At 36.7% G+C, this 10,794-nt stretch overlaps 1 protein-coding gene across 3 annotated transcripts; it reads right to left on the bottom strand.

Moving 5' to 3' along the window:
• Positions 1-2,161: 2,161 nt before the first annotated feature.
• LOC149231754 (glycine-rich RNA-binding protein 4, mitochondrial-like) lies at positions 2,162-6,288 on the bottom strand. Of its 3 annotated transcripts, XM_089379276.1 has the most exons (6): positions 6,095-6,288; positions 3,383-3,562; positions 3,203-3,271; positions 3,002-3,108; positions 2,778-2,839; positions 2,162-2,705 (listed from the first exon to the last, which is right to left on the bottom strand). In XM_089379276.1, the coding sequence occupies exons 2-6, from the start codon at positions 3,516-3,518 to the stop codon at positions 2,456-2,458; spliced, it is 624 nt and encodes a 207-aa protein (XP_089235402.1). In that variant the 5' UTR covers positions 3,519-3,562; positions 6,095-6,288; the 3' UTR covers positions 2,162-2,455. The 3 variants fall into 3 exon arrangements, with proteins under 3 accessions (XP_089235402.1, XP_089235399.1, XP_089235401.1); XM_089379273.1 differs by having other exon boundaries at positions 2,162-2,839; positions 6,095-6,285; XM_089379275.1 differs by lacking the exon at positions 6,095-6,288 and adding an exon at positions 5,949-6,074 and having other exon boundaries at positions 2,162-2,839.
• Between the last annotated feature and the right edge of the window lie 4,506 nt (positions 6,289-10,794).

Here is a 10,794-nt window from a genome sequence, read left to right as displayed (position 1 = left end):
TTTATAAGGGGGATGCAAAGAGATTAATTAGAATACCCATAAAACAAGCTTTAGTGTGATGCAACATACAATACATGTTAATAGTGACAACATTACATTGATAAAATGTTGTCAAAAAGAATATGCATAGTACATAGTGAAAAGTGTTGACATCTTCCTACTTGGGTTCAAATCTTTCTAATTGACATGATTGTGTTCATGTGCAAAAATTTTTAACAATTCAGAATCCAATAGAATAGTGATCATAAGTACATGAGAATAATCCTAATTTTCAAACTTAATAAATCTCATAAGTTTTTAATCCTTTTTCGCACTCAATAAACATCGTGTTAAAACAATCAATTAAATTTTGCATGGGTGGTTAGGTGGAATCATTATAATGCACCCAAGATAAAGTCTTGTGTTTATGTTCTAGAATAGAGTAATATGTGGTACTTTTAAGTGAATATATACTGTGGGCTGACTTGGTTAATGAAAATAATCACAATTTCTTAACTTAATAAACCTCATAATTTTGTAATCTATTTTCCCACTTAATAAACATCATGTTAAAACAGTCAATTAAGTTACGAGGAATCATTATAATAGACCCAAGTTCAAGAATTAACATGTTTAAGTTTTGGAATAGAGTAATATATATAGTTCAAGAGTTAACATGTTTAGGTTTTGGAATAGAGTAATCTATATAGTACTTTTAAATGAGTACTACTTGGTTCCCGCGACTTCTCTAGCTTTTGATTTGAGTGAAACCAATTTCTTACCCAAACAATTTCAAATGTCTAGTATTTTGTCAAAAACAATTTTATATGATTTGAGTGAAACCAATTTTTTACCCAAACAATTTCAAATATCTAATATTTTGTCCACAATTTTATATAATTTGAGTAAAACCAACTTCTTACCCAAACAATTTCAAATATCTAGTATTTTGTCCATAAACAATTTCATATTTATTCTAAATATTTTCAATCTCATATCAAATGCTCCATATATACATCTCCACATAACACAATGTAGGTTAGCAAATTCGCTGAAAAACCCACTACAATTGTCATTGACAATCGAGGCAATCTTCTATTACAAAATTTCATACATATATATTCTCACAAAGCCTAGGACTCCTGAACATTATTCTCGCAGTATAAGATCGCTAACCAGTATAAGATCGCTAACCAGAAAAGCACTTACAACATCAACGAATATACTTAACCAAAATAAGTATATACTTTAACAATATAGTTAAGCCTGCAAAAAGTATTCGTAACTAAAGAGAACCTTTCATATGCCAGTCATTATTTAGATTAATCCATGAAAATATCGTGAACCAATCAATATGCCATTGACTGATAAATGCAATATCACTAGCCGACAGGTCAGGTTTAAGATAAAGAAATTCCAAAACACCACATTATGTACGATTCGTAAGTGGGCATGAGGTACTCCATGCTAATGGACTGCTTGCAATCTCAAGAAGATATCAAAAAAACATAACGCTCCTTGTAATCTCCGGACATACATCAGAAAATATGAACTTAAAAGCATCCATAAGCATTCATCTAAGGAATATGGATTTATTAGCAATTGTTCTCAGGGAATACTGGCAACTTGCAATCTCAAAACAAAACATATCAGAATATACAATCATAACTATACCTCCAGGAAATAAGATGGCAAATACTAAAAGCTTTCGAGAATAAACTCAATTTCAGAAAATTCTTCCATTTTACACTACCACATTATAATTAGAGTTTCCAGCGATTCAGCAAATGTCGTTTCAATCTCAACAAATATACACAACAAAATAGAACTTTTCCTGAGATTATTATTGAATTAATCCATACAGCACGATGACCCATCCAGTCTAGAACATTTTATGACATTTCATTAAAGATTAATCCAGACAATATGATGAACACTTCAATCGCTATTAATAAACCCATGCACTATTATAAGCTAGTCAAACTGGTCCAAGATCAAACAACCAGAAAATGCCATGCTATGGGCGGTATATACTAGCTTTACACAGACAAATAAATCTCTAATGCAGAAAAAAATCCCACTATTTTCACTCATATGAGAGGAAAGCATCAGGTCACCTTTGATCACACTGAGTCCATAAAACACGTAAGAAAGTTCCATATTGTAGGAACCAAACAAACACTAAAGCAAACTTCATAGGTTTTTTTGAAAAATGTTATTTTGAGAACGAAACAGTTTAACTTCTGTAACAAAATTTAGTATACATTAATTACGCTAGAAATGAAAACAATCGGAAGTGCAATATGCTGCATGCTGATTCATAATATTTAAGCATCAAGTTGCATATAATAGAGCTAAAACTGCATGAACAAATATGGCAGTTCAATAAACGAAACTCTACAAGACGTCAGGCCTGATTAGAGGAGTGATGTCACTCAACTCCATTCGATGCAAAAAATGTTCAAGAAAGAATGGCCTAGTATCCCTTGTCCATATTGCCAACTTTATCATCATAGCCAAAATCATCTTTAGTTCCGCCTGTGCTTCTACCTTCAGATGTTCCATCATACCCAGCACCGCTGGTCCCATACCCATCACTCTGGCTCTGACTGTAGCTACCACCACTTGCATTCCCATCGTTTTGACCGTAGCCACCAGATTCATTCTGACTGTAGCCACCACTACCAGTTCCGTATCCATCATTCTGACTGTAGCCACCACCACCATAACCACCACCACTACCAGTTCCGTATCCATCATTCTGACTGTAGCCACCACCACCATAACCACCACCACCAGAACGAAAACCTCCAGTTCTTTCAGTAGCATAGTTAACATGAACAGGACGTCCATGAAGATCCTGAAAAGGGATTGAAAATGGTGCAAAAAGAGTTGTTAAATGACAACATTGAAGACTTTGACATCAACATTCAAACCTGACCTGAAGATAGAATCTTCGATTGACATTTTATACTATATAATTTCCAAACAACAAATTCATTTAAAAACAGAAGCTGCATACCTTTCCATCCATGGCTGCTATGGCGGCTGCAGCCTCCTCGTTAGAAGTGAAACTAACAAAACCGAAGCCTCTTGACCGACCAGTCTCCCGGTCATGAATGATTCTCGCTGCAAAATTGTGACACGCTATGTATAAAAAAAATGATCTATAGGAAAGGTTACTCCAATCATTATACCTTAATGCAATGATTTTGTTGCAAACCTTCAATGACTTCACCATATTCAGTGAATGACTCTCTTAGAGATTGGTCATCCATGCCGTAAGATATACCTACGAATTAGAACATAGCAAGAGAGTAAGCTAAATATACTTCACAATCATTTCGATATGTAAAGTTGTAAACTAATATATTTAAAAAATGTGACACTTTCTAGACCATACCTCCAATAAAAAGCCTCGACGAGGACATGTATCTCAAAGCATGGTAGATAGATGGCACTGATCTAGTTTCATTAAAGCCCAGACGGCCAGAGATACTTTGCCGTAAGAGGCCTCCAACTTTGCTTGCGAAGGACATTGTTTGATATAACTACTATACCCAGCAAGCTTTTTTCCCTTGTGCTATAACCACAGCCACAATCAAAAGATAACGGAAATCAACACCACCATCTTCATAGACAGAACAATATTTTTTAGTTACAATATCAAAAGAAAAGCAACCTAGTCGCTTCCATCTCAAGTGCCTATTTATAACAAGACTAATAAATCTTCACCAACATACGGGGAATACAGTTAACTAAGGAGCATATTAAAAAAAAATTGAACCATGGCTAACCCTGATTTAATCCACTGATAAAGTTTCTCACTCAAAACAATCATTATTCACAAATTAAAACTCGAAAATTGCTTCAACTCCCCTATGTGATGTGAGAAATTTTAATTAATTATTTGCAAATTAAGCACTCCGAAAGAACTTGAACTCCCCCGGGTGATGTAAAAAACTTAAATTAACTATAATGGAAGTGCTTTAAGAAACATGCCCTGAGAAACAGCACTGCATTTCCTTCTGCTTAGATGACAGGTGTGACCGGTCACTACTCTGCCCCTTCGGCTTAGATGACAGGTGTGAACGGTCACTACTCTGCCAAATTCAACGGGGACTTGCATCTAGTCTCAACGGTTTAAGGATCAAACCAATCGGTGGGATAGCCCACAATGAGAATAAAACTCTAGTGAACGGCTTAATACACAATAGCACCCCAAAATAAGTAGAGCACCCCAAATTGACTCTGCCAGGATTGAAACCAGGTTCAACACTATAAATCTTGTACCCAGTAACCAGTATAACTAACCCAGGTCTTATGAAAGAAGTGTTGTCCACTTGGTACCATGCCTAATAGCTCGGTCCAGACTCCAACAAAATATTTCTTGAACTCACTAACCAGATGCATAACCTAGTTATGGTCAAAACAGGTTTGTCCACTTGGCACCCTGCATAATAGTCATCCACTTGGCACCCTACATAATAGTCATCCAAGATCCGAGTAGCCACTCACCTGTTTCACTGCCTCACAGCACAATTTTCTATTTCGGTAGGTCCTTTTTATAGTTTTTTAAGTCTTTAACTTTCAAAGCCATTTGAGGCTCTCAACGGAGAAATGGGTAGTTGAAGGGTAGTTGACACTCAAAAATTATACTTCTCCCATAGACTGTTCCAATAGGACATTCCATCACGTCAAACAAAACAAAGATAATATGCCAAAATTAGGACCCAGGAAGGTTCCAACTTACGCCACCGAAACCTACAAGCTTTTGGCACTTCATCTCCTAGGGTTGGTTTTGGGATGTTTAGAATATCTCCTACGGTTGGTTTTGGGATGTTTAGAATTTCTCATCGCCTTTTTTATGATAAAAGGCATCCAACCCTCATGGTAAGAGAGTTTGGCACATACCTGTAATAGTCACATCTCTTTTCAGAGATAAACTACCACCATTCAAACTAGTTTGTTTTTATTATACATTTATATAGTTTCAACATTTTCCATTTATTAGTAAAAATAAATTTTAACTATATCTTTGTGCTTTGGTTATAAATATGTATATCATTTCGTTCCCTTGGTATATAATTTGGATAAATACCCTGATCTAACAAAATAACAAGAAAAACAAAGCCACACCTTCGAACACTTCAGATAAATCCCAAAACATATACAAATGATCCACCAACAGATGAATCAACCAATTTTTTTTTCAAATTTTACATTCAAACTATTCTTTTATCTATAAGATTGGCATGTTCAAATATAAAGCCACGCCATGAAGAGACAAACCAACTACAAAAAAAATGTTGCCCCTGCGTACGCAAAGCTTGGTCTTTATGTTCATCTTACAGTTTAATTTTCAGCCATTATTTACAAATGATAAAAGGTTTTGCAGAGTATATATGTATTCCCTTCTCTTTGGGAAGGAGAATGCTTAATGCAAAATACCCCCACCTGAATGGGGCGCAAAGAGCAGACTTCCTGCCATGTCTTCAGGGTATTTGTTTTCACATTAATCACACAGGACTTGCACCAGGCTTTATCCCTTTAAGATTCAAGCCATGTGACAGGAGTAAACCACATCGCTGACTTATTCCACAGTTTGCACCTATGATTTATCCCTTACTTTTATATAAATAACTATTTTAGAGGATTAGCCAGAATCCGATCATTGTTAAAAATGATTTTTCATGCTCTTTTCAAAAAAATATTCCGATCCTAAAAGAAATATTTTCTAAAATCACCTCTGAACGGTCTGTGTGAGAGGAATCCCAAGAAGCAAATCCCTCCCATAATGCAAAGGGTTTTCAGTTTTAACCCTCATTATTCTTGAACGAACAGAAACAAACCCTCGTTTTCAGATCTTGGGTGTGGAGTATTAACAAATGAAGACGTAAACCTTCCTATCAAATCAGAAAACAAGGCTTCCTTAATCCCTACAGCATATAAAGCTTAACCCCTGATACCTTATTTAAATTAAACCCTCCGAAGACAGATCTTGACGCATGCAGAAACAACTAATGGAACATACTTTCTATAAACATCAAACACACATGACCTTCATCTGATAAAAATGCGCTACAGATCTTCACAGATGAAATGAGAAACATACCTGAAGATGATTGCAATAGGGCCGAAGACAATATATGCTTAAACCCAAAACCCTTTTCGAAACTAAACGTTAAATAGACCCTACAAATATCCAAATGCCCATAAATCCAGAAACCCTCCTGAACGTCGATCTGGAACAGAGATGAATAAACCCCGTCCGATAGGATTAGTCCTGGCCGTTGATGCAACGCTTTAGACTCGTCCTGGCCGTAAGATTTCCGGTTTAGATATACTCTAGCAATGGAAACTTGAAGAAGCTTCCGGTGGAAAGTGGAAGTATAGCTAAACCAATTTTTTAATTCAATTTTTATGGAGAAATATCACCATTTTTACGTGATCGTGAAACTTACCCTGACTCCAGCTTTTAGCGACGATTTTCAAATATGGAATTATATTACTCCGGAATCATTTCCAGATAACCCTTCGAAATAAAATCCTAAACCATGGAAATTGGTAGTGGATTTTTTTATGTTTGTCCTTTTGTTTTTTTTAAAGATTGTCTCATTTGTCACTTAATAGTCCGTGCCAAAAGTTAGGGCACTATAGTGATGCTAGTTTTTCATTAAATTTATCTTAATTTATGTTTGATTTTTAAACATTTTTATGTTATTTAAAGTTATTTTAGGTATGGGTTGTGTTTTTTATTTAAAGCTATAATTATGTATAATTTGTATTTTTATTTCAATAATTATATTTATTTTGATTTTTATTTGTTATAAATTGTGAGATTTATGCAGCAAAGTAGTTATGAAGTTTGTAGGAATAATATATATTTAAATATTTATATTAAAGTGTATTGAATTGTTTTAGTGAATAATATATATTTAAATATGTATATTAAAGTTAGTATTGTTTCAATAATTATCATAGTTGTGTAAGCTTTGTGGAGGTCATAATGCATTTTTTAACTGGTCATTTACATGTTGCATGTGTCTTATTTAACGAAAAAGTGACACCTATAGTATGTGTAAGTAACCTACTCTCCCACCCCCTTAAGATATTTCAAGTTGTGGGAGGTGTTACTTGTTTGCTTTAACCCAGCCCCCAAGGTTTGTTATGAGGATGGGGTTACAAAAACGTATTTTTCTCAAAGTATCCAAATCTCAAAGCAAACACCATCATCACATTCAACTTGTCGAGATCTTTCCAGTGATATAAATTTCACCTCAATCTAACTCTCATATTAGAAGTGATGCCCCTTAGAAGTTCAACCAATTATATTAGGCCACACCAGCTTTGTGCTACCATGTATCCCTATTTGTTCCTTATGGCACTGCCACGTCAACATGGGGTCCACTAAGTCCCCACTCCATGGTGAGTTTCTTTACTTCACAATTATATGTGACTTGCACTCATCCGGGTGTTTCAACCTCGTGACAACCCTCACCACCACTGGACCACTGGATCTTTGAATCCAAATGAGTATGAAGTTAATTTGGCACAAGGCCCACTATACACCACGTGGCGTCTATGTGATCTTTGTCTAGCCCTCGTGGCATTGTCATGTTGACACAAGCACAGGGCCCACTAGGTCCTCACCCCATGACATTTTTCATTACTCCGCAATTATATTCAACTTGTGGTCATCCGGGCGTATCAACTTCGTGACAGCTTATGCCACCCCCGAAGCCCAGATCCCCAGATATGAACAATGGTTATAAGGGAAATTTAGCCTTGACGTGATTTACACTCCACACAATGATATTGGCCCTTACCACCACCAGACCCCATATCATTGAATGCAACACGCTCAAATAGGAGATATCTAGCCCCAGCGTGATTCGGCCTCCACACAATGGTATTGGCCCTTTCCACCACCAAACCTCGAATCACCGGATGAAACACACTCAAACTGGGGAAATCCAACCTCCACACCACAGTATTGGCCCTTGCCACCACCACACCTTCGATCACAGAATGCAGTAACACTTAAAAAGTGTAATCTGGGATTGGATGAAATCCAAGACGCATTAGGACTACTCCTTATCAGCCATAGAAGCTAGGTCATCATATTCAACAAGCACAGTAAGCAAAAAGGAAAACAAGGGAAATTCAGCAAATTCCTTAAGGAAAGCAACATCTGCCCGAATGCCAGATTTCCTGACATGCACAGCCTGAGGCTAATCCTTGAACTCTAGCAAATAACACGTCTGCAACCCACTCTTAAGAATTTTAATATGCATTTCTTAACATGGTGAATCCTAAGTAAATAATTAGAGTTATGAACCAAATAATAGCAATAAGGAAACTTGCAGAGATTCATAGTTTACGACAACTATCACAAGGTAAGAACTGCCAACATAGTCAAGTAGACACTCAACTCCAAGCATACAAATAGGTTATAAATCATTAATATGGTAGCAGCTCCATGGTGCTACCAGTCATTGAAACCACAATATCCAAGATAGCTAACAATGAGTGTAACAACAACCTTCACACATTCACACATGACTATACAAGATTATATTAACAAACATTAACAAAACAAACCATCATAGCTTGATATCCAAGTATGCGCAAATTTATACTTATTCGAATATATTGAAATGACTAGCAACTAATTAAGGGATTTCAACTCTCCACCCAAAAATAGGCCAGCTACATTGCAATTTCTCTTACAGTTTACGACCCCAAGTTGAATCTAGAGTCTGAGGGGATGCATGCACAGGGGAAATTCACACCAGTGGCTTGGTTAAACACTCAAGAGATGAAGTGCATTGTCTAGGTGGTTTATCAATTGCTTTGCAGCAGTAAGCACCATAGTGACTCACTTAATCATTGAGTTCAATAATAGAGTTTCACTCAAAGTCCAAATGGGTTATTCTTAGTTCCACGAAATTGAATCATTGTGTAGATGGTTTAATAGTTTCCATTTCATGGTAAGCACCATAGGGGTCTGCAATCCATAATATAAGCGGTTTAATATCTCTTCCAACAAGCACCAAAGTGGTTTAGATTACCCTGTCAAGTGGTTCACCAGCCAAACAAAAACCATCAAGTGGTTTAACGATTATTTACCAAGCACATAGTGGTTCAGTCATCCATTGAGCCTCCCGCTGGCCATTCAGGCTTAGGCACATTGTCCAGGGCCACTATACAATAAAAAATAGGGAATTGCACCCTTGGCTTTTGAACACTAGCTCATCAACAATCCAATCCACTTCAGTCTTTCAACAACTCCTCGCTCTCCTTCTCTGCAGGCACATCCATACTTCTCCCTGCACACATTTCTCTTTATATCTGTTGTTTGTTGTGTGTCGTATCTCTCTCTCTCTCCATCTCCTTCTTTCCCCATTGACCCTTCTCTTTTCCTTCTGAGGCCACCACTCCCTTAGTTTGATCCACGAGGAGGCAACAGGGATGGTTGTCGTCTTCCACCCTTGTTTCCCACCTTTAAACTTCAAAGACTGTTAGTGTAGGGTGAACCATGGTCAGGGTGTTTTTAGGGAATTTAAATGCACTTGGCATGGGTTTACTCACAACACACCACAAGCAACCCCCTTAAAGCAATGGATTTGTGTCCCTCTCATAAGTTAGCCTTCAATTCACTTTCTCATAAGTTTACATATGTCGAGAAATTCACATAATGATAGTTACATATAGGAGGTGTAGTAACAAGGGCTATTATAGACCATAATTCCTTAAGGGAACACCACCCTCAATGTTTTATAAACATGAAACTAAATTACAAATGTTGATCTTTATATTTACAGCTCTTACATTCATTTTTACAATAAACAAAAATGGGTAAAGTACTCTCATTTGATCTGTCATTTCCCAGGTTGCTTCATATGGTCTAAAGTGCTTCCATTGCACCTTGACATGCTCTATTACTCGATTCTGAAGCATGGTTTGCCTCTAGTCTAGGATGCACATTGGTTCTGGTTGGAATTCTCCCTTCGGTTCCACCTGTATCACAAACTAATCCAAAACATAACTAGTGTCACATACATACCTCTTAAGCAAATAAATGTGAAAAACATCATGTTCTTTCACTATGGGTGCTAAGGCCAATCGATAAGCCACTAGTCCCACTCTTTCCAAAATTTGAAATGATCCACAAAATATGGATGCCAAATTAGCACAAGACCCCACTCTCAGTGAACTTTTTCTTGGTTTGATGTGAAGATATACATGATCTCATACTTGGAATTCCTTGTGCATTATATGTTAATCTGCATAACTCTTTTGCCTGTATTGGGTTTCCTTCAATTTTTTCCTAATATTGAGCACTTCTTGCTCCATTTCCTTCAGCATGTTCAATCCAAGAACCACCCTATTCACTAGATCATCCTAGCTAATGGGAGTGTTACATTTTCTACCATACAAAGCCTCGAAAGGGCTCATCTTCAGTGACTCTTGGTACCCATTGTTGTATGCAAATTCAACTAATAGTAGGAACTCTTCCCACCTCTTTGGTTGATGCATGACATACATCCTCAGCATGTCCTCTAAAATTATATTCACTCTTTCAATTTTTCCATCAGTCTAAGGATGATATGTTATACTAAAAGCTAGTTGGGTTCCAAAACCAACAAACAATATCTTCCAAAAGTTGGAAGTGAACTTGGCTTCCCGATCTGAGATGATCTTCTTGGGCATGCCATGCAATTTGAATATCTCCTTCATGAAAATGTGAGTTATGTCGATAGCTTTGTGGGTGGACTTAACAACTATAAAGTGAGATGTCTTCCTTAACTT

Source organism: Pinus tabuliformis, chromosome J (assembly GCF_031772625.1).
Source record: "Pinus tabuliformis cultivar Carrire ecotype Pingquan chromosome J, CPIR1, whole genome shotgun sequence".
Lineage (NCBI taxonomy): Eukaryota > Viridiplantae > Streptophyta > Pinopsida > Pinales > Pinaceae > Pinus > Pinus tabuliformis.
The sequence above is the reverse complement of the archived record's forward strand: the minus strand, read 5'-3'. Positions and strand labels throughout refer to the sequence as shown.